Source organism: Phyllostomus hastatus, unplaced genomic scaffold, assembly GCF_019186645.2.
Source record: "Phyllostomus hastatus isolate PE091 unplaced genomic scaffold, TTU_PhHast_1.1 phas_scaffold_555, whole genome shotgun sequence".
NCBI lineage: Eukaryota > Metazoa > Chordata > Mammalia > Chiroptera > Phyllostomidae > Phyllostomus > Phyllostomus hastatus.
The window spans coordinates 5,885,315-5,909,436 of NW_025334036.1; the positions used below are offsets into that span (position 1 = coordinate 5,885,315).

Here is a 24,122-nt window from a genome sequence, read left to right on the forward strand (position 1 = left end):
CAGGGAACCCCCCTAGGAAGACCCAGACCGTCTGTGCCCCCTGCTCTTCCTAGGAGCAGAGCAGATGGTGACTTCCCTTGCCAGGTCTAAGCAAGGAGAGGCAGATCCAAGAGTGGGCCCCCACCATGCATTTAAAACACTTCAAGGCCTTTGAAGAAATCTAAATATGTGAGGAAAGCACAAGGATATCTTGCCAGCAAAGAATAAAAGCAGCTTTCATCTTCTCAAAGTTGTCTCACATCCTAGTTCTCAAAAGCACTCCGCTTTCATATCTGTCCACTGACATTAACAAGAGAACAACTTCTCCAGTGAAGTCCATGTAAAATGACCACACAAGGGGTCACTGGACTAGACGTGAATGAATGTGCTTATCATCTCAGAGACAGCCTGATTACATATATATCAGACCTAAATTATAACCATGAGTCCCCACAAAGTTTTCCCTCTTTTTTTAGTGTACGTGTGGAAATTGCAGCCCATGCTTGTGTTAGGTAACTAACTCTTAGGGTCTAGACGAATCAGAGAGTTTCTTTCTTATAGGAACCCAGCCAGGGCACAGGGATATTGCAGCATTGGGCCAGTGCAGGAGAGAATTTAATTTAGGCTAAGTCAGCTGGGATCGGTCATGGGCAGTTTTGTTTACTGTCTTGTGTGAGAGAGAGAAGACAATGTTTCAGAGACACAGACATGTTAGGATAGACAAGCAGGGAAATCTGGCTCAGTGACTTCAGGGTGACAGACATTGACACAACAACACACATGGTATGGGGAATCCTTGGTTTCCCCCTTCCACTCCGTCTTGCACATGTGTGACCCTGGACTGGCCCACTCCCATCTCTGGACCTCATGAACTTCGTTTCCTGTTTTGATAAAGTTGGAATAATGCCTCTGGGCAGTCAAGTTGTCTCCAGTTTGGGGTGATTGTGAATAAAACCACAGTGAACATTCCCAGATGTGTCCAGCACATATGCCTTGGATAAACACCAGAGATGGAGAAGAGGGAAAATCAGCAAAGTTTTGAATTGCTCTGTAGTTCAATACCAAGGAATGCTTTTTGCCTGCTGAACAAGGTATGCCTAGAGAGGCCTGTTGACATGAAATTGTACTAAAATGTGTGCTGTGCCATTTGTGACTGTTAATGAGTAACAGTGTCACCATGGGGTGAGTCTACAGGGGAGACCAAGGAGGGGACAATGGGGATTCTAGCCAAACACAGGGTCAGGCACATCATAAGAAGGATGGACTTACTGCTTGCAGGCTGGTGCGGCAGCCTGGTGGCTGAGTTCGCTTTTCTCTGAGGACTGGACGGGGCTGGGCTTGTGGGCCAAGGGGCTGCGGGTGGGTGACCCAGCCAGACAGGCAGGTCTGACAGCTCACAGCCTGGCTTTCTTCTTCACCATGTGTGACCTTTGGTTCCGACTTTCCATATTCATGTATCTAAAGTACATAACAATCCAGGAAGTGCCTTGATCCCACACAAGCTTGAGCCTCTTCTACTGTTTATAGAAGTTGTGATATTTACTAACTCACCGAGCAGTAAGGTTCTTGCCGAGGGAGTCAGTGCCTTACCTCTGTGTGCGGTCTGTGTGGCCCATTTCGCTGAGATCCAGGCAGAATCGATCTGCCTGCCAGAGTCAAGCTTCTGACCTTTGAAATGCTATTTCTCCAGCAGAATTGATAAGAACAGTCAGGTAGAGCGTTCAGGGATATTTATTGAGCCATATGGCCCTGAAGCCTGTTCAAATATAATTAGAAGAGAGGTAAATGCCAGTTCCTGTTGATTACTTTTTGAACACTCTTCCTGGAGGGTAAGGAAGGAAGTTTCAGGGCCGTCGGCAGGCACTGCTGGGAGGCTTTCGGGAACGCCAGTCTCTCACCATGGGGTTTCCCGTGGTCAGTAGTGACAGTCCACCACTCAGGGAAGACAGCTGCTTGACAAGGTCAGATGGACTGGACTGGGGTCTATTTATTTCACACAAATACATTGAAAGCCTTTCTTCTTCTCTTTGGACCTATCGTGGATTCCCCAGTATCAGAGAGAAGGATGAGCGCAACAAAACCCTTTCACGTTTGGCTTTTATTACTTATTGGCTCTATTTTTGGGGAAATGGTCCTGTGGGCCTCTCTGTCTTGGGTTCTCTGCCACTCTATCCATCTGGCTACCTCCTGTTCACCTTTCAAAGTCAAGCTCAGGTTTTACCTCCCCCGGGAAGCGAATCTTCAGGTGCAGTGAATCACCCTGCCCGGGCACCAACATGTGCCTGCCGGGGTTCAGGACACGTTGTCCCCAAATATGGCCCCTTGGCGTGTTGAATATTTTAAGCCGAAGGAGTTTGAGAAATGCAGCATCAGGAAGGTCACTCTGACATCTTCTCTTCTCGGGCCCTTGTCCTTTTCCCCTGAAATAGGCCACGAAACCCTCATACGAGAGGTGCCCTCCCCACACCCAGAGGGTTCTTTTCTCTGAAGACAAACACTGGGAGAAATCCCAACACACAGGCCTTGCTCAGTTTCCCCCAGTTTACCACACTTTCCTCCATTCTTTATCAAACCTGATATGAATATCCTCAGGTCTAGCTGTTTCTCTGTGTGTTCGTTTCTTTATGGAGGCTCCTGTGTCACGTAAAATTACAGTAACTAAATTTGTATGTTTTCCCCCTCTTTATCTGCCTTTGATTTTAATTGTCAGGACAAGCCAGGGACCCTAAGAGGGTCCAGGAAAACTTTTTCCTCCCCTACATATTGTATATGAATTCTTTCATTCGACCTTAATTGAGGGCATAGTGTTTATTTTTCACTAATATGGTGCATATTGCATGAAAACCACTGTGGTAAGCACTTCTAAGTCAAGCTCAAGTTTTATACAAGTAATATATATATATTACTCATTTAAGTGCCAGAGCAGCCATATGAGGTAAGTATAAATATTCCCCCTGTTGTACAGATGAGAGGAACGAAGCCCAGAGGGGTGCAGTATCTTGCCCAAGGTCACACAGCTAAGAGTAATAGAGCTGAGACTGAACTCCGAGTGGTCTGGCCATGGAACATGTGTCCATAACCACATGCCATACTGTCTCTCCCTGATGCTACTGCCTAATAAAGACTAACTTGCACCAATCCACATCTTCCCATCATGCCCCATCTTAGCCAAAGCTGCTCCGCCCACGGGTTTTTCACCTCAGTTCATGGCTAACCCGGCCTTCCAACATGTCAGGCCTCAAATCTTGGAGTCATCACTTTATCTGTAAAACAAGGGCAATGAAGGTAATTACCTCTCAGAGTTAAGTACAAGTAAATGCTGAGAACAGTGCTTGGCACGTAACACCTGTTGCAGGTGGATTCCCTGGGAAGCGGAGGGGGATTAGCACACAGGATGAGTGCTCTTGGGAGCACGCCTGTGTCACGTGAGAGGCGGGATTGGCTTGAGGGAGAAGGTGGGCTGAGTGTCATCATGGGGTGTGGGGGGAAGGGTGGGGATGCTGGAGCTGGAAAGGCCCGTAGAGTTGGCTGTGTTGGGACAAGGGGGCCTGGTCTTTGTATCCCTGCATCTTTCAGCCACTGGCTTCTTGGTGCTCTAGGAAGGATGTGGCCTTGGGTGAGGCCACTCCCTTTGGTCCCAGGCAGCCAGCCTATAGGGAGGACTCAGAGCACTCCACACTCACAGCAGCTGGGGAATGAGAGCCTCAGTCTGGGTGGGTGTGGAGGCCCGGGTGCAGCGAGCCAGTGCCTATTACAGTAAGCTTCAGTCAATGCTTGGGATTGCACCTTCTTACTGGATTGCTTCTTTCACAGGATACTGGCGTGGGCTTCTGGTTTGCCAACTATTACTCTCATAAGGTTATAAATATTAGATGTAGTACTTTTTAAAGAAATACTTTTAAAAAGATTTTATTTATTTATTTTAGAGAGATGGGGAAGGGAGGGAGAAAGAGAGGGAGTGAAACATCAATGTATGGTTGCTTCTAGCACACTCCATACTGGGGATATGGCCTGCAACCCATGCATGTGTCCTGACTGGGAATCAAACCAGCGATGCTTTGGTTCATAGGCCTGCACTCAATCCACTGAGCTACACCAGCCAGGGCCAGATGTAGTACTTTTTAATCATTCCTTTTGGCTTGATTCTTTTACAGAAAGAGCAAGTTTAAAGTCAGGGATGTCCAGAGAAGGGAAAACGGGACCTCTGGTCAATTTAGAAGTTTGAAAGTCTGATGTTCTAAGGTTAGGATCCCTTATTTAGCTACATCGTTCCCACAGGATTGTGATCCAGCCCCAGGCTTGGGCTTTCAGAGAGGCCCAAGAGGGTGAGAAGGGAGCAAGTCCATTGAGACCATGGGCCAGGTGATCGATAACTAGGAGACGTGGAACTGAACCATAAGTGGTTTTCTGTGAACCATTTTTCTGCTGAACATTTAAAAAGCTGGAGCTGAAGAACTTCTGTGTGGAAAGCGCCCTGAGTCAAGAGCAAAAAACAGGCTCCGTGAGGAAATCCTTCTAGTCCCTGAAACTGAAAGTGGCCTCTTTGGTCAGGTGCCCAATGAGGTGGTGACTCATCCAGTTCATGCAAACAAAGGGCATGTCCACCGCGTCTGCTGGGTCAGCTGGAACCAACAGTCTGGCTGCGGTCGCTGAGCCTGGTGGAAGCAGCTGCAACTTTTAGGTCTCCGTGTAGCTGAGACTCACTGGTGTCTGAGCAGCTGGCTTCAAATCGCCCAGCAGACACCACTCCTTGTTGAGAAAAGTTGTGTTTCTACACTTCTATTTATACGCACAACAGCTTGCAAAGTACCTCTTTTTTCCTTAGATCCCTAGGGGGAATCATTACTACATGGTTCCTAATGAAAAGTATCATTTTTCCCTTTGAAAAGAAAACAACCCAGGGTTAGTTGATTTTCAGAGGTGGAAGTTTCCAAACATCATTTTGCTCATGACAGTCGCATATTCAGGAACACAGAAAGGCATCGTGAATCGGTTTCAGGGCTCCCGGTGACAGCAGCAGGCAGCTCTGGGGGTGGAGCCCAGAGACGCCCGAGCAGGAGTTGTCCTTCACGCAGCTTGTTGCTGGGATGTACCACCCGTTTCTAGAGCGATTCTAGTAGCGGTCAAGGCGCCCATGAAAATGCCCCTGCTGGGTCTTCTGAATCTTTCCCCCTCCTTGTGTATGACAACCCTCTGTAATAAAGCGATTCAGGAATAGGAGGGCAGTGAAAATGCTTGCCTTAGAAAAACGATCTTCTTCCTGTCATCCAGTTTGGCGCTCTCCTGCCTTCTATTCCGCTCAGGACTCCAAAACAAAGCTCTCTCAGACTTCCCTTTCATATCCAAGGACAAGCCAAAGGAGGCTGTGAAGGGTTATGGGGTTCCCACTGCTCTGGGCTTCAGCTGGGCAGGAGTCTAATCTTCTCTTCGTTTTTCTCCTGTGGTAACATATCTCTTCAGTGCCTGTCCATGGAGAGTCCTGCCGCCTGCTACACGGGGGACAAAGACCAGTGGGAGACGCAGCCTGCCCTCAAGCTGCTTGCAATCTAGGCAGCCAGCTGCAGCAGTCATGGTGGCATGTGCCTACTGCCTTGGCGGGCTTACGCAGAGGTGTTTTTTTTTTTTTTTTTACTGCTGACATCATTTGACGTTTTTCCTTGCCATAATATGTAGGAGTGATTTCAACAGGAAAAAGCCGCACTGTGGAAAGAAGCCTGTCGAGGAGTTCTGTCACCCAGCTAGCTGAGCCCGTCAGGCACCAGCCGGCGATAGCGTGTGAGGTTCCTCGGTGATGTGGGGAAGCCCAGAGACCTCAGCAGGGGCAGCGCCGTAAAGACTGGGGTTTGAACCCGGCTCTGCCTCTCCCCGGGTGTGTGACCTTGGGCATTCGTGTCGGCCTCTTTGAGCTCCTGTCACCCAAGCCCACCCCCCAGGTCTTTGGGAGGATTAAATGAGATTGTGTGAGAAAGCTCTGGAGGACCTAATCAAGCTCATAAAGGGTTTTTTTTTCCTTTCCCCATTTCTTTTGCTGTTACTCTAGGATTTGGAGTGGGGCCCAGAACTGTACATGTACAAAATGCTGGGCTCTCGCACGAAGAGCTGCATTCTTGGCAACATTTTAGCCCTTTTTAATTACAAAGTTTATACTTTGCCAAAGCTCAATTAGGGGCGAGATGGAGAGAAGGAGGGACTAATTATAGAGACGTAATACACCAGAGTTGGGGGCAGAGGAGGATTACAGGGTCAGTCGAGCCGGGAGGCTGAGTGATTCCAGGGACTAGGAGTGGAGATAGTAACTGGAACACACTGGACTGGGTTAATTAACAGAAGGACGATTTCAAGGACAACCATGGGACCTGTGCTGAGAAGACAGAGACGGTGTACTGATTTAAACACACACAGGTTGTGACCTGCTGAAGGAGGGGACGTAAGTCTCCGACACAGTGCACGCAGGTAGCACCTGCAGCATCCAAGCTGCCACTCTGAGGAAGTGAAACATCCACAGGGCCGTTTTGATGGAAAGAGACATATAGCAGTACACCCACACAGTAGAAGTACGGTCACTATTGATTACATATAGATCTGAGAAACAGGTTCAGGGAGCAGGGGCCCCCCACAGTGAGTTGGGGGAGAGTAGTCCTCTGTCGCTAGTCATGAGTGAGCAGGAGATGGTGAGCAGTGTGGAAACACCTGAGGATGGCGTGGAAGGCTGGTCTTTGGCACAGAGGGGATTCAGAACAAGGCCCTGCAGGGTCGGGGACTGAAAACCCAGAGGTTCTCCTCAAAGAAGCCTGCGGATTGGCTGTTTGTGGGGTGAGAGGAAGGCTCTCGTTGGCTCTCTGGTTTTCATTAACACAGAGGTTAGTGAGTACATGCAAATGCCTATCAGTTTGTGGTGCATGTTATAATACTAGTTATTTTTATTGAGCTCTTTCTTGGTGATAGGCACTGTACCAAGCTTTTTAAACACATTACCTCATTTAATTCTTATATAACAATGCAATGAATAGAAACCCACATTCTCCTCATTTTACACGTGAAGATACTGAAGTCTAAAGGTCAAACAAGTTACACTGATTATCCAAGCTTGAAGTGGCGAAACTGATATCTGTCTGTGCCACGGATACAGTGGACAAGAATTTGCTTTACAACATCACATGAAGGCATTAGAAATACCCGTTTTTCTTCATCGAGTTGCAGCAGGGTTGGTAAGATGGCCACTATCAGTCACTTTCAGGGCCTCCTTCCGCACTCCACCGGACCACTGAAGTCATCCCCAAAACAGAGGGGGCGGGGCGCCTGCTTAGTCCATGGCTGCAGCCACAGGGATTCTGCTTGTCCTCTCTGCTGCTCTGTGTCCTCTCTCCTACTCTGAGGAGCAGGCTTGCCCTCATCCGCTGGGCAGCTCTGGTTTGGATGAACACAGTGACCCACTCAATGATTCTTGATTCTGTTTATGGGTGGGACCCCGTTGCTGATACCAGGCCCACAGTGTGACTGACTAGCCTCTGTCAGAGCTTCACAGCTGTCCCTCATTCAGGGTGCTGCTGTCATAGGGACAGCATACGTCCCCTCTCAGGGAACTCACACTCTCCTCCCACGAGTGCCCCTCCCCCAGGGCTTGGGCACCACCCCTACAAGTCAAAGCACAGGTCCCTTTCTTTCTAGCTCAGCCCCTTGAAGGGTCTGGTTTGTCTGAGGACTTGGCTGAGGACTTGCTTGGCCTTGCCCTTGAATCCCTAAGAAATTGTTTACTGCTTGCTGGAGGAGGAAGAGCATGGGCCAGAGCTTCTTGACTTTGAGTAAGCGGCAAGTATTACCTGAAGAGCTTGTGAATAAAGCAGATTTCCGTCCCCTTCTGTTTCCAAAGGTGTGGAATGGGGTCCGGGAATCTGTATGGAACTGGCACTAAGGGGTCCTCCCGCAGGTGGTGTGAGGGCCACACTGCGAACAACACTGGCCTGGCTTGGGGACCCAGAGGAGCAGAGAGGGAGAAAATCAGCATTTCAGAGACTCCTGCCAGAGACACTTGCATAATGTAAATACATTTATATAACATCTTGGAAACAGTATAATGAGATCAATGTTTGTATGATTTATCTGGCATTTTTACCTAGTAGAGTATGATCATTTTCTTTTTTGAGAAGTAAAGTAGTTAAACAACCGTGGCTTTTATTTCACCATAATATTCAACGGTGTAAGCATGCTAACGTTTATTACCTAGCCCCTGTGGTTGAATCTGTGGGTTGTTTTCCAGTTTTGATTTTTCTAAATAATGCTTTGATGAAGTTCTCCATACATTATCTTGCTTTTGTATTTTAAAACAAAGAGTAATCCCAAACATTCCAATTAAGGCAGGCATTAATTTAAAACATTCAACACGGTGTTAAAATATTTTTTTTCCTCCAAAAAAAGATCATGTGGTTTGGTTCTCATTTAATAATCAATTGTTTCTCACACCTGGGAAACTAGATCTCTCTTTTAACACAATAGAGGACTCAGCTAAGAACAGAGAAGTACTTCTTTTTTCCTCCCCTCTTTTTAAAAATGGAAGATATTTGACACACCCTATTATATTTGTTTCAGGCATACGACACAATGATGCATCACGTATACACCTTCAGAAGGGATACGTACTTCTGATGTCATACTAATGGGCAGACACTGATGGCTAGAAGCCTCAGGAACACTGTCTCCCTGTACCAGCCAGGATAAAATACGGGTGCTCTCAGCCCACGGGTTGATGGAGCCTACCCGGAACCCTCGGGCAGTGCATTTCAGGAGGCATTGCAGGTGGTTAAGATATACTTTATAGTCAGGAAGTTGGTAACGAATAACTCAAGCAGTCCTTAGAAACCTCAGACCGGACAATCTCAGTTGGGAGCTTGATGTTCAAAGAAGGCCAGTGAGGAGGGAGAGGGAAGGGCTCCTCGTGAACGGTGGCATCTTCAGGATGTCACCTGACCAGGCTTTTAAAGCAACAGTAAACCGGTTGGCCTACACACAGCATGGGCAGGGGAGGTCTGGCTCCTAGGCCATTTCTGACTGACTTTTGGCCAGGCACTGAATAACCGTTAACCTCTTTTATTGGGCAAACATTTTCACAGACCTGCTGTATTGAAAGACTCTGTGTTTGGTGCTGGGAATTCAAAAATAAGCAAAAATCCCCTGTTTTAGCTATCCTGAAGTTGCTGGAATCCCCTGGCAGAGAGACACCTACATAATTACAATATAAAGTGATAATGGAGACATGTGCACAGTGCCATGGGGTCGCTCAGAGCAATTCTAAACATCTAAAAATTATCCAGTTGCCAAACAATGGCTAATCAGTTTGTAAATGTTGCTCTTGCAATACGTTTAGCATTTTAAGAAACTGCCAAACTGTTTTCCAAAGTGGCTGAACCATTTTTCCTTCCTAACAGCAACGTCTGAGAGTCCTGGTTCTTCACATCATAACTGTTGTCTGACTTTCTTTTGCAGCCATTCAGACGGGTGTGTTGTGGTAGCTCATTGTGGTGTGAAGTAGGTTTTATTCAGCTCTCCTCACGGTCTTCACTATAGCAACGTGCATTATAAATCTCCAATAGAGGATGGGCAATGGAGTATCCAAGGTTTCCTGAACTTGGAATTCTTTTTTTCCCCCCATTAAGTGAGCCTGTTAAAGGTCTACTGTTTTACAGAACAGATTTTTGGGAAGCATTACATCATTGAATGATAACATTATTTTTAGCTTTGTTCTCTGTGATATTTAATCAGGAACAAGTATTTACCACACCGTGGTTTTGAAATGAATAGCATAGATTCAGAGGTTAATAGGATGTAAGAGAGGAGAATGCTTAACAGATTAGCACTAGAACATTTTTGAAAGGCAGTTGTTTTCACGTGTAACTAAATGTCAGTTTGTTTTTCTCTGTACTTGATTCCCCAGCCCAGCCCGGATGGGCCGCAAGTCTCAAGCAGAGAAAGTTTGGGCTCAAGCTGAGATCCTGGCTACATTTTACCAATCAACACTCATTCAGCTAATAATACTAATGCCAACAAGAAACATGATAATAAGTACAAATTTGTACTGATCATGCCTGTGCCAGGCACTGTGCTGTAAGCACTTTTCATGGATTATCACACCGAATCCTCACAATGACCTTACAATGTGGGTACTGTTATAATCATTTTACAGATGAGGAAACTGAGGCCCGAAGGGGTCCATAGCTTGTACACAGGTAGTAGGAAGTTGTGGAGTCAGCACTTGAACCTGGGGTCAGCCAGGGCTGTTGTCCAGGTTAAAAGATGTAAAGCACATGATAAACTTGGTATAGGGCCTGGAACCAAGCCACAAGGCAAGTAGTCAATGAATTAAAGATAACATTATTAATGATTAAGATTGTCTTTTTTTATTACTGCTTGATGCTTTGTATTGTTTTACTGTCTCATGAGAGGTAGCCCTCTTGAGAAGGGAGATCAAGCCATGTCGTGTCTGTTACAATGCCTCCATCACCAATGGTCCTGGGAATGTTTGTTGAGGTTGGGTGAACAGTGACCTGGGAGTCAGAACCTCAATGTCAATCTTAGCTCTTCAGGAACTCAGCTTGTGACCTTGACTTGGCTCAAGGACAAGAGAGATTGGGAGATTGGGACTCTTTCACCGTACATCACCCCTAATTTTTTGTTTCTTGAACTTGGCTTCAAATCAAACCCTAAGATTAATTCTCTGTATAATTTGAGCACATTCTTGAGTCATCTTAGCCCTCAGTTTCTTCATCTGTGAAATGGGAAGAATAGCCTTGCTGCACTATTGGCTATGAGAATACATAAGGTACTGCTTGTCAAATGCTCACCTCAGTACTCAGTGAGTAGTTAAGCTTCTGGATGTGTCATTATTGCTCTTTGGTTGATAAGTTCTAGGGTTCTCGATGTTGTTGAATGTATTAGTTTTCTGGGGCTGCCATAACAACATACTACAAATTGAGTGGCTTAAACAACAGAAATGTATCGTCTCTATAGTTTTGAAGGCTAACGATCTAAAATCTATATGTCAGTAGGGCTGGTTCCTATTGAGGGCTGTGGGGGAAAATCGTTTCCATGCCTCTCTCATAGCTTCTGGTAGCCTCAGGCATTCCTTGGCTTGTAGATAGTGTTCTCCCTGTGTCTTCCCGTCATCTCCCCTCTATATTAGTGTCTGTCTCTGCTTTTCAATTTCCCCTTTTTAGAAGGGCACCAGCCATCTTGGATTACAGCCCACCCTCATGACCTCACTTAACTGGATTACCTCTATCAAGACCCCATATCTAAATAAGTTCCCATGCTGAGTTTCTGGGGGTAGGGGCTTCAACTTGTCTTCCTGGGGTGGTCACAATGTAACTCATAACACTGAAAATGATTAATCATTGTGTGCTCTAGAAAATGCTGAGAATATAACTTGGCATTTCTCAATGAAAGAGAAAGGATAACAATGACATAGAGCAGAAATTCCTTCTTCCTCCACTGCACCTGACATTCACAGCTATGTCTTTAACTGGAGCAGGTGAGTGGTGTCAGTTTTGAGGAAGATCAGCTTCTTCCTGTAGAGCGAGTCCCCAGGACCTTTGCCCTGTGTGGTATTTCCCTCATGTGCCTTTGGAACCGCAACTCTCCTAATTCAGGTTCATGACATTTTCGCAGAGCCCCCCGAATGGAAATAACACACCAGTTCTCTGGCAGCTGGCATTCTTTCTCCATTTTTTATAGCTCTCTGCAAAACTCTCATGCCGTTTACATGTGATTTATATTCCTCCTGTGGTCCCTAAGTGGATATAATAAAAACAGATTTAGAATATTAATCTGACGTGGCCTGGGCCAGCATGGTCAAACACAATTTATTTACTGGGGGTGATGGAAAATTGAAAAGGATAAAGTGGGAGTCAGTTCTTAGTATTTCTTGCTCGCTCTCACAGCAGTTTCTCACAGTGCAGTCTGCTGGATTCCCCGCAGTGTTTTTGGTAAATGCAGATTTCCATGTCCTAGACCTACTTTGTAGATTCAGAGTCTTTGGGGCCAGGGGTGGGGGGAAGGATTTGCATTTCTAACGAGTTCTCCCAATATCCTGAGTGGTTCTGGCCCACTTTGCATTGGAGGGCCATTGATCTTGGGCATATCACCAAAAGAAATGTGTTGTGTTATTTGAATTCACAAATGCATTGTGATCGCCTGAACTGGAATCTCTTCAGGACTGAGGGTGAGCAGGGCCAGGCAGGCAGGTGTGGGGCAGGGACCCAGGGATGTGCTGGGGGCAAGGGGGAGGAGTCCAGCGGCCACATCAAGGACAAGTGTGTTCAGTCTTGTTGTGAGGTGACATCTGCCGAGCTTGATGAAATGACAGGGCGGGTTTGAGGTCTGACAGGGGGACCTGTAAAGGTTGATGGCATATGTACACTTTGGCAGGTGGATTTTGCTGGGGATTGGGTTTCCGGCAGCTCCAAAGAAGAGGTCTGAGCATCCACCTGTGTCCGAGGGTCTGGCAGCAGGGAGAGTGGGAGGAGGGCAAGGGAGGTAGGAGGGGCCTGGCCTCCACTCCTGGGGGACTGCGGCTGGGCCTCATGGCCTCTTGGGGAACTGTGGGAAAACTCGGATTTCTGAGCTTGAACCAGCCCTTCTGCATGCTCCCCGGGTAATCTAAAGTGACAGTACCTTGGAACAGCATTTGGGAAGCACTGGGGCTATGGAGAAAACTGACTTTGGGATCACTGGACTTAGCTCTGTGGCCTTGACTTAGCTCTGTGGCCTTGACTTAATTCAGTCTGAACCACAGTTTCTTTGTCTGTAAGATAAAAGATGCAAATACATTTTTCTTCTCCTTCTGCGTGTTGTGAGAATTAGGGATAAGAGATGAGACACACTCAGCACAGTCGTCAATATTAATTGGTGGCTCCAAACCTAGTGAGAACTGGGTTCTGGGAAGGTGTTTAGGGCAAGGTGTGCCTGGCCACTGGACACACAGGAGTCGACAGGGAGAACCCAATGATTAGAATTGGGATGCAGGGTCTTGGCTCTGACAACACTGGGTTCTGATTTCCAGAATTGGAAGTAGAAATATAAGGAGAAACCACAATGATAAAGTTTAAATAGCATTTATCATGCAGGTCTAGCACTGTTCCAGCACTTTTATGCACAACTTTAGGAGTTAAGTACTATTGTTATCTCTGTTACAGAGATGAGAAAAGTGAGGCTCAGAAAGACACAGCAATTATGTGGCAGAATCAAGTTTCAGACCCAAGCTCTCTGGCTCTGGGTCTTCAGCAATGGGTCCTGCCTATTTAAGCCCAAGTACAAGGTCACAGTGATCCTCAAAACACAAGGCTGAGTTTTAAATGTAAGGTGGGCCCTGGGAAAGATGGTCCTGGATATTTCTTTGCCACCCATTTCTAGATGTAAAATTGTCCATCCCCTTTATAACAGAGTCAGAAAAGCTGGCATTTTCCTAACAGAAGCTGAGCTGTGGTAAACCTAAATTGTTGCCAAAAGCTTGAAAAATTTTAACAGAAAATCTGCAACACAGAATTATCTTGCACTGAAAATCCTTTGCCCGCTCTTTGTTTTATTCTTGGGTAAGACTTGACTCCTTTTATGGGTAAATCAGTACTTCAAAGACCTCTCTGACCCTCTTCTCTCTCCCCTTATTCTTTGTCTCACCGACTCAAGCCTCACTCATTCACTACAAATCCAAATGTCTCATCAAGGTTTCCTACACCTTGCACACAAAGTGCTGGCATTGGTAAATATATTTGTTTAATTCTCAGAGTGTTTGCTGGGATTTTGTTAGTTTGTAATCCTCCTCTCGCTCCCTTCTCTGTACCCCCAGGGCATAACCTTCGGTAACAGAACAAGTCGGGCCAGCCAGCAAGCTGTCGCGTCCTGCCGGCGCCTTGTCAAGGAACCCAGCTGGACCCGTTTCTCATCAACATCTCCCAACATAAGATCTCTGGGTCACTGAAGGAGACTAGAGCAGAATTCTAAATTTTCCAAAGATTCCCAATACACACGGACAGCAAAAGGATTCTTCAGTTGCCTTCACACAACTCTGCTCTGTTTGAGAGACACTGGGAGAAAACACAGGTGTCAGTCACTTCTATCCAAGAAGTCACACAAACAAGTTCCACATTTAAACATCTGCACAGAAAATGGATGATGGTTATTGAAACAGCCCGAACCGGTACCACAGTGTGCAAGATATAGCTCAAGAGGCAGCCAGGCAGTCCGGCACTAAGGAATGGATGACTACAAATACCAGGACAACTACGAGGGCTATGCCCACAACGACGGCTATTATCGTGGCAATGAGTCCAACCCAGAAGAGGATGCGCAGAGTGATGTCACCGAAGGCCATGATGAGGAGGATGAGATCTACGAGGGCGAGTACCAGGGCATCCCTCACCCAGATGATGTCAAGGTCAAGAAGACCAAGATGGCACCCTCCAGGGCAGACGGCCTGCGGGGCCGGGCAGACCTGATGGCCGAAAGGATGGAAGACGAGGAGCAGCTGGCTCACCAGTACGAGACCATCATTGATGAGTGTGGCCACGGGCGCTTCCAGTGGACCCTCTTTTTCATCTTGGGTTTGGCCCTGATGGCTGATGGGGTGGAGGTGTTTGTGGTGAGCTTTGCCCTGCCGAGTGCAGAGAAGGACATGTGTCTGTCCAGTTCCAAGAAAGGAATGCTTGGTAAGTGGAAATTTCCAAAGAGCATTCTCTGCGTGGCAGTGAGATATGAAAGGGAAAGAGCAGTACAATGATATAGCACCTGTCACTGTTAGGCCCCTTAAATCTATCACAATTCCCCTTCAACATTATCATTTTACACACAGTTTGCCTTTAAGGTGTTTTTAATCTTAGAGAAATTAATTCATTGGCTCAAGTTTACATAGTTGGTGAGTATCAGAGCTTGGATTTCTACTCAGGTCTGTCTGACTCTCAAGCTCGTAGTTCTTTTTCCAAATCTTGTGGCCTCCTTGAGAGTCTGACTTCTCTCTTCTTCCTATTAAACCATCTTCCATATCCAAGTGACAGATACGTTTTGTGAGTGGCAGGCCAGGGGTCTCTTCCACTTGGTACTTCTCTCTGTGTCCTTCCAGAATCTGATCTGTCCCTGGTTTGTCTCGTGTATAAGTGTTTGTGGGCCGAATGCCCGTGTCTTGGGGATGAATGCCAGGCTGAGCACACCCACGGAGCCCCTGCAGACTTTTGGGAACCACGTCGTGAAGCACAGATGGATTCTGCAGGGGGGAGGACCAGCTCTGCAAACCAGTGATGAGACTAGCACCCTCATAGCCAAGTGTCAGTTATCAGGGCTTGAAGCAGAGAGGATTTTGTGAAGTTAGAGAAAGGATCGGCACCAATAGCGTGGCACGGAAGAGATTCATTATAACATAGACAAGGATTTGTCTTGGTCATTAATTTTCCTGCAAAACACATCCATTCTCTGCATGTAGAGTCTGTGCATTTGATTGTTTAGCAAATCTACAGTTACTGAGAACTTCCTGTGAGTCAGGTTCCGACTCAAGACGTAAACATACTTAATGGCCCTCAGCACCTCCAAGTCTATCTAGCAACTTAGCTTATTCATTCAACAAATATTTGTTACTTGTATCCTCTGTGCTAGTCTCTGTGTTTAGCCCCTGGGGAGAAAATAATGAACTAGATAAAGTCCTTTGCTCTCAAAGAAGGTATCTCTAGCAGGGCAAACAGGTATTAACACAGAGACTTATTTAATTACTGTAGGGATACACACTATGAAATACCTTGTGCTATTCTGGCCCCCAGTGCTTGCTTTCCAGCAAGGGCTGGCAATCATTGTTTCCAAAGGCTCAGATAGTAAATATTTTAGGCTTTGTGGGTCCAGATGGTCTCTGTCACCACTAATCAGCTCTGCTTCTGTAGCACAAAAGCAGCCATAGACAATATGTAAACAAATGGGCATCACTGTGTTCTAATAATACTTTTTTACAGAGAAAGGCCATGGGCAGGATTTAGCCTATAGGCTATAGTATGTGAGTCAGTATAAATAAAATTGGGATGGAAACATTTAAAAATCTGCATTAAGAATTATCCTGGGGGGGAGTTAAAAATGGTTTTATCCATTCCTACTTAACTATAAGGACCATTTAAAATGATTAGAACTGTGTCGATACCACTGGTAGGAAAAAACAAAAGAGACCGTGTATACACAAACAGAAGCAATGACTTCAGAAGCAAAGCTGTTACTCAGAGATTTTAAACTCCGCAGAACTGTACTAGAGTTTTTAAATTATTATTGAAAAAAATTCTGCCAGGTGACTTTAAGTTTGAATAGATGTTTTTGAAAGGACCCGGAACCAAACAAACCCCAAAACCCAATGCGAAACAAACTGTTCCCAGTGATCTAAGCACTCCCAAGATGTTCCTTTGTTTTGTGGTCTTCTCACTGAAACCCTGGGTCCCTGTTGGTCCCACTTGGCAATGTCAGTAACAATTTCACGCCCTCTCGGTCTCCCTGCCACCCTGGTGCCCGACAGCCTCGTTAACAGAGCAGCGGCTTGGTTGATGCTTCTACTGTCTCCCAGGGCAAATGCTGTGAGTTAAGGGAACACGGTCTTAATCTGGACAGCCCACATCTGTGTGATTTTGCTTTCAGCGTTTGCCAGGAAGATGTCTTGGCCCAAGATGGAGAGGCAGGCCATCTGAGCAAAGATAGACTTCTGTGCACTACTGGGGCCCCACTTGTAGTCAACAAAATGAATGTCTAAGTGGATCGGGGAAGTGGATGATTGAAGGGTGTCATGAGGCCAGCATTTCTCATGTAGCCTTCACAGTCACCGTGGTGGTTAGAGGATTTGAGTCTCATTTTATCCTCTGCCTGTATTTAGCAAATTAATACCAACATCTTCCCATAGTTGTAAGAATACTTCTTAGGCTAGAACTGGGGGGCTAGTCCTGTTTTTATGCTGACCAAAGGAAGGACAAACCACTTGCAGGTGAGAGTTCCATTTTTGCATTCAAAATTTTGATTTCCTGGAAGGGTCTCGCCACTTGGAGTATATTTTATTGGCTGTTAGTTTTTCTTACCATTTGCAGTGGGAAGGCACAGGGAGTTCTATGCTTCAGAGAGTGATTTAGAACCTAACAGGGGACCCCGGGGACCGGAGTCTGTGGAAGACACTGAGGATGTCAGCTGGGTGGGTTCATTAGAATCCATTGTGAGTTGAATTTGCATAGTTGCTCCGAGATGGATGTGTTACTCTGCTGTCACAAAAGATTATTCTTCCATTGTTTCACATGCAAATTCGAGGTGAGCATCAGGGCAGAACCTCTGATTTATGAGCCACTTTTCCTTTAGCTTTGAATTCACAGTGTCAGTTCCTGAGCGGAGGGGCCCCTCGGTGGTCCAGGGCCGGGCACAAAATATGTGCTCAGTAAATACATCAGGAGTGTCGTTTCCTGTACATTCCATTCGTTGAGGCTGTCATAAACACCTTCCGCATTCCAGGGAGAGGGAAATAGACTCCATGCCTTGATGGGGGAGTGACAAGGTTCTGGAGAGCCGGTGGAACCAGAGATATTGCTGAGCCATTTCCTACAGTACAGTCAGCTATTCACTTTCTTTTTAACTTAAAAAAGAGATTTTGTTTATTTTTAGAGAGAGGGTGAGGGAGGAGGAAGAGAGGGAGAAAGACATTGATGTGAGAGAAACATCGATCAGCTGCCTCTTGCACACACCCCAACGGGGGACCAAGCCAGCAACCCAGGCTTATTCCCTGACCGGGAATTGAACCCATGACCTTTTGCTTTGCGGGATGAAGGCCAACCAACAGAGCTACACCAATCAGGGCTGCTGAGTTTCTTTCACACCAGTCCTCCATGTGGCCTCTCTCAACAGCATGCACTAATGACATTTTGGTCTGCATAATTCTTTGCTCTGGGGTCCCTGTTCTGTTTGTTGTTGGGTATTTGGCAGCCTTCCTGGCCTCCCACTGGATGCCTGTAGCATCCAGCTCCCAGTTATGACACCAAAAATGTCTCCGGGTATTGGCTAATGTCCTCGAGGGCACAGAATGACCTCTATGTGGAACCATTGCTTTAGATGAGTGTTCTCAACCCTGCCTGCCCATTACAGCATTGAGGAGCTGTTACACACACACACACACACACACACACACACACCCTGCTCTCGAGTAATTAAGCCTGAATAATTAAGGGAGGTGTGGCCACAGGCATTTTTTAAATAGCTCCCCGGTGATTCTGTTGTGCAGCCAGGTAGAGAAGTAGGTGGTTTGCACAGAAACCCTGGGTCAGTCTGAGCAGCTGAGATGTCAGGGTTTTGGCTTATTGTGCTGTGAAGGAGCTCTCCCCAAACAGCTTCCTTTTTGTCTTCGTGAAGGTGGCGGGGATACTGGCACACATTTTGACCAGTATGGGAAAAAAAAAAAGGGAATTGTACCCAAAAGTCTTGCTTACATCTGCACGGCGCATAACAGGTTTTCAGTGGTTGTCTCGGAGGCTCTCATTTGATCTTTAAGTGACCCCGTGAGATGGTCAGCGTGCTGACCCCCAGGGTGTGTGACAGGGGGACTGTCTGCTCAGAAACCTTAAGAAACACACGCCAAGCTGCAGTTCCTGACGCTTCTCCCGTGCCCCGTGTTGCCTCTCCTTGGCACTCGCGTTCACCGTGGGCCACTGTATAGCACCGAGGTCGGAAGGTTTGTTTCCTCGCATGTTAATTCTTCACAGAAACGAAAGGAGGTGATGCTGGAGAGTCAGCCACTTTCCCGGGCCTGGTCCGGCCTCTGTCACCTTCCCTTAGAGCCAAATGTAATGGTTACACTACCACCAGCAGGAGCTATAATTTGAGGAACTCTTACCTTGCATCCATGTTATACTAGACATTTTAAAAAGGATTGTATTTATTTATTTTCAGTCAGAGGGGAAGGAAGGGAAAAAGAGAGGGAGAGAAACATCCATGTGCAGTTGCCTCTCAAGGATCCCCCACTGGGGAACCTGGCCCGCAGCCCAGGCATGTGCCCTGACTGGGAACCGAACCGGTGACCCCTTGGTTCACAGGCCAGTGCTCAATCCACTGAGCCACACCAGCCAGGGCTATACTAGACATTTTACAAGTAAAATGTTTATTCTCTGGTCCTTTATAGGAAAAGTTGGTTGAGCCCTAGTTTGAAACATCACAGATGCCTCTTTCAAGAGGCGACATTTAATCTGGGAATTTAAAAGATCTAAATAAGAGTTAGCAAAAAATTTAGAAAAGTTTTTTCCCCCAAAAAAGTCTTGTTAGAGAAAACTTGAAAAATATTTTAGTCAAAAAGAGCTTTTTGTTGGAATCTGGCTTTGTCAGGTAAGGAGCGAGGGAGATATATTTAAAGGGCATGCTGCTATAAATAAGTGTCTTCCGTTGGTCTGTATCCTCTTTCCTCAAACTCCTTTAATATATGGTTGGTTTGATTTTAAAATACCACCAACTTACTTTTATTTTTCTAATCCTGTGTCTTTCTCAGGTCACAGCCAATTCTAAAACAGCAATAGCGACTTTGACTTAATTGTGCATTTACTTTTATGCCAGGCATCCTGCTAGATACTCTCAGCCCACTGTCCTATATAGCCCTAAGAGCTCTGCAAGTGGGCACCATTATCCGAATCTCACAAAGCGGGAGCCGTGATGAGAGGAGACGGATGGGCTGGTTGCCGGTGGTCACCCTACGGGACTGTGACTCAGATGGTCCCTGCAGACCAGCCTCTGCCTTCCACGGCACCTTCTGGGTGGGTCGTCCCTCTTCCTGGGATGGGCACTTCCTTTCCTTTGTGGTGGTGTCACCAGTCCAAAGCCCTTCCCACCATGTCACCTCCTCCTCCTCACTCCCATCCTCCCTATGCTGCACGTAGCTACCGTGGTTTTTAATTTCCTTAAAAAAGCTCAAGAGTATTAGGGGGACTCGCCCCCCTGTGCCACTGAGCTTTATAAGTGGGACTGAAGAATTGATATACTTTCTAGCTATCTTATTTGCCTAGTCCCTCATTTGCTTCCTGCTAATGTTAATTTTTGATAACTCCATTGCACTCCAATTTTCCAAAGTTATTGTCTTCATTCCTTTCGCTAAAGACAGATTTTAAATGAGTTTATTAGCACAGCCATTGCAGAGGCATTGCTGATTTCACCCTCCTCTTCTCTGTGGACTGGCCCATCTTTTCAGCTCCCTCTCCCTGTTCATAGCCTCCAGAGACGGCTCAGGGGAGGAAACGCTTCTTCCCTCCGTGTCCCAGTTTCCATGGATGAGGGCCCTTTGAGTTAAATTGACAAAAGACTGATTACCAAGAGAAAAAGAGTTGATTAACAGGTACAGCGCACATGCACAGGGGCAACTCGGAGGATGGTTAGAACTTGGGCTGGGATAGCACAGAGGATAAGACATCTGGAGAGAGAAAGGAAAAAGGTTTTTGGCCTTCGTGGGTGGCAGACTGTGGGAACATAAACAGATGAGGCAAATTAATGGAAGATAAAGTTGATTCCCTGAATTTCTTATGTAGATTCCTCCTGGTGCTGTGCCTGGGCTGATAAGAGTCCGGTGATTGAGTTGAAGTCTGCTCTTAGGGGCAGGGCTCAAAATAATCCTTTTACATGTGGTGTATTTTAGGGCAACATATCCTCAGCATTTTGAGAAAAGCATTTTGGGTTCTCTCTAGTTCCTCCCAGTCAGGTTTGGGAGCAGAACCACCAGGCTTGGAGCCAGGAGATGCAAAGGGCCATGTATAAGGGTCCTGGGCCAGCAGCTAGGTGCTGGGAGAGTGACTGCCTTTCTTTGGAGCTCAGCGGCCTCATCCAGTTAAGCTCAGGGGTTGGATTTAGAGCTAATCTCTAAGATTCATCCATTTCTCTACATGTCTGGATGGGTCAGGTTGTATTCAGGAAATGGAAAACATGCCAATTATTCCAACAGATGGATTTAATGTAAAAATTATTAACTGGAAAACTGAAATGTTTTTGTTTAGAAGTCTCCTGAGGTCTTGAATGCAGGGAGCTGCTGCCACTTCTAGGAATGGGAGAATAAAGAGAAGAGATTGGGATTATTATGATTTAGAAGCTCAGAGAAGGGGCCTCAGGAAGCTACAGCTCAGGTCTCTGGAGAGTGGGCCCTGGCAGGCTGGTGCTGGTGTGGGTGAGGACAGAAGGGCAGGGTGTGGCTGATTCTGCTAACCAGATTCAGCTGCTGCATTGTTGCTGTGGGGTGAGGAAGTGTGACTGCTGTGAGATTTATGAAACCAAGAGCACAGGCCCCTTTCTTCCTTCTCTCGCCATTATGCCTCTGTCTAGTGCCCCCTGGTGGGGGGCCTAGCGGGGAGTGGCTGGCAAAGCACACACAAAGCAGGGGCTGGAAGGGTGGCTGTGGGACTGAGAGACAGTAGCTTAATAGCTGGCACGATGTTTGTTGCTGACACTGCAAACTGGTGGTCTAGAACAGGGGTCCCCAGCCTGTTAGGAACCGGGCCACAGAGCAGGAATGAGCTTGAATGTAATGAGCTCGAATCATCCTGAAACCATCCCCTCCCCACCCCTGGCCGTGGAAAAATCATCATCCATGAAATCAATTCCGGGTGCCCAAAAGGTTGGGGACCACTGGCCTAGAAGGTTCACTCAGACTTTCTTACTGGAGGTGGGTCACAGGGTAGCCGAAGATGGTTTTAAGATGCCCTCCTCAGTGAGTAAGGCCATCCTGCTAGACATAACTCGTGATGGCTCAGACTGAGCAAAATTCAGTCTGCAGGGAACCAGATGTTGGAAACCCTTGGTGGTCAGAGCCGCATCAGGCTGATCAACCCACAGGGTAGCAGGGAACACTGATCCCCACCTTATTACCATACAGTGTGACACATTTTATGAGGTGGATTCGCAGATCATGATTCATTTTCTCAAACACAAACGTCAGCGACCTAATATAATGGGAAATGGTTCAGTACATCTTCCAAGCTCAGGGCTGAGGAACTGGTGACACAGGGAGAGGGGGAAATCCTCTCTGTGAGTCCTCCAAGCATGCAGAGAAACCTCCCCAGGAGCACAGCCTCGGCGATTTCCCCTAGATACCCCCATGTTCAGCCTCACTTAGGTTTGGCCCACATACCCCATTTTGGTGAAAACTTCCTGATCCGCCTTATTTTCAGTTGCCACCTTCCACCCCGGCTCTCCCTATTTCCCTCCCCCGTGTTCTGTTTTGTAACACCAGTAGCCCACTTACTATATATTTTACTCACTTCTTCGTTTATCTCTTTTTTCTCAACTAGAATGTAAGCTCCACAAAGGCAGGGATCTCCTTGTGTTTGCGCCCCACCGTATCCCCAGTGACTCAAAGGCTGCCTACCCAATAACAGGCATGTGATAAATACGTGTAGACTTATAGGCATATTTCATGAAGTAATATCATATGCTGAAAAGAAAACATGTTTTGTGACTTTGAGCAATATAGAGGGTGAAGAGTTACAATGCAGGTGAGTGAAGAAAATCCTAGTTTATAAAAATCTTTGACAATACCTAGTTGTCATTTCTTTTCATTTAGTGTAATAAAATAATAAAAGAAGGAACCTGGCTGGTATAGGTGAGTGGATTGAGTGCAGGCCTGTGAAGCAAAGGATCACTGGTTTGATTCCCAGTCAAGGCACAAGCCTGGATTTCGGGCCAGGTCCCCAGTAGGGGGCATACAAAAGTCAACCACATATTGATGTTTCTGTCCCTCTCTTCCTCCTTCCCTTCCCCTCTCTCTAAAAATAAATAAAATCCTTAAAAAAAGTTATCTAAAAAAGTAAATAAAAGAAGGAAATATGGCACCCCCATGTTTATTACAACATTATTTACAATAGCCAAGATATTGAAACAACCCAAATGTTCATCCCTCGAGAAATGGAATATTATTCAGCCATAACGGAATGAAATCTTGCTATTTGCAACAACTTGGTGGGCCTTGAGGGCATTATGTTTGTCAAGTGTAATAAGTCAGGCAGAATAAAACAAATACCATGTGATTTCACTTATATGTGGAATCTTAAAACAAAACAAAACACCAAGCTCATAGATACAAAGCACATGTTGTCTGCCAGAGGCAGTTACGCGTAGGTGGCTGAAGGGAGTACTGAGGTACAAACATCTAGTTATAAGATAAATAGGTCATGAGGCAGTAATGTACAGGATGGTGCCCATAGTTAATAACACAATTTTGCATTTTTTGCAATTTGCTAAGAGGTCTCATCACAACAAAAGAAAATTCTGTAACTGTGTATGGTGATGGATGTTAACTAGACTCCTTTGGGTGACCATTTCACAATATAAACAAATATCGAATCATTATATTGTACACCTGAAACTATGAATATGCTGCACATCAGTGAACTCTTAATAAAAAAAATAAAAATAAATAAAATGAAACCAATCTGTTGCTGGGAAAAGAAACCACAGCGTAGTTCAATTTCTCCTTTTGGGGACCTACCTTCAAAGTGCTGAACTAGCTCATTGCAGTTTTTTGCTCCTTGTGGGTCCTTCCAGGCACACATCTGCATAAATAAGACATCGGCAGGTCCTTTCTGTGGAAGACAATTTGCATTCATTGCTTGATTTGCAGTCAAGGCTGGGCCAGGGCTACTCAGGAAACTTGCATGCATCATTTTCTCTGCATGAAAGACATGGTGCAAAGTTTTCTCCACGGGTTTAGTCAATACCATATATACTTAGCACCGTCATGGTGATTGGTAAGCACTCAGTATTTAATAGGAAGGAATTATTCACATGCTTCTGGAGATTTGCCACCTCTATAAGGATGCTGTCTTCCACCAGAATACCATCAAAGTGCCTACTTTTATACGAAAGCTTAAATGAACTGATTTTATTCTAAGGCAAGTAGTAGTGTTTGAGAAAGAACAGCTCATTGCTACTCTCTTCCACATTCCTGAAAGAAATATGAAAACTGGCTGTAGCTAAGAAAGGTCCTTTTTGGGTATTTAATAAAATTTGGGTGTTTTAATAAAGCAGCTGGTCTTGTTGGCAATTGTTGTTTTTCATTTGCACCATTTTCTTTCTTCCCAGTGCTCTCCATACTTGCTTTGCCACTTCTCCCTGGACATTCTCTCTCTCTCTCTCTCTCTCTCTCTCTC

The 24,122-nt window shown here is 46.1% G+C and overlaps 1 protein-coding gene across 1 annotated transcript in view; it reads left to right on the top strand.

The window, feature by feature from the left end:
- SV2B (synaptic vesicle glycoprotein 2B) overlaps positions 1-24,122 on the top strand; it is a 90,569-nt gene that overhangs the window by 36,783 nt on the left and 29,664 nt on the right. The window contains exon 3 of the mRNA XM_045824993.1: positions 13,814-14,672. Within this exon, the coding sequence (XP_045680949.1) occupies positions 14,222-14,672 (451 nt within the window). The 5' untranslated portion in view covers positions 13,814-14,221. The remainder of the gene's footprint in view (positions 1-13,813; positions 14,673-24,122) is intronic.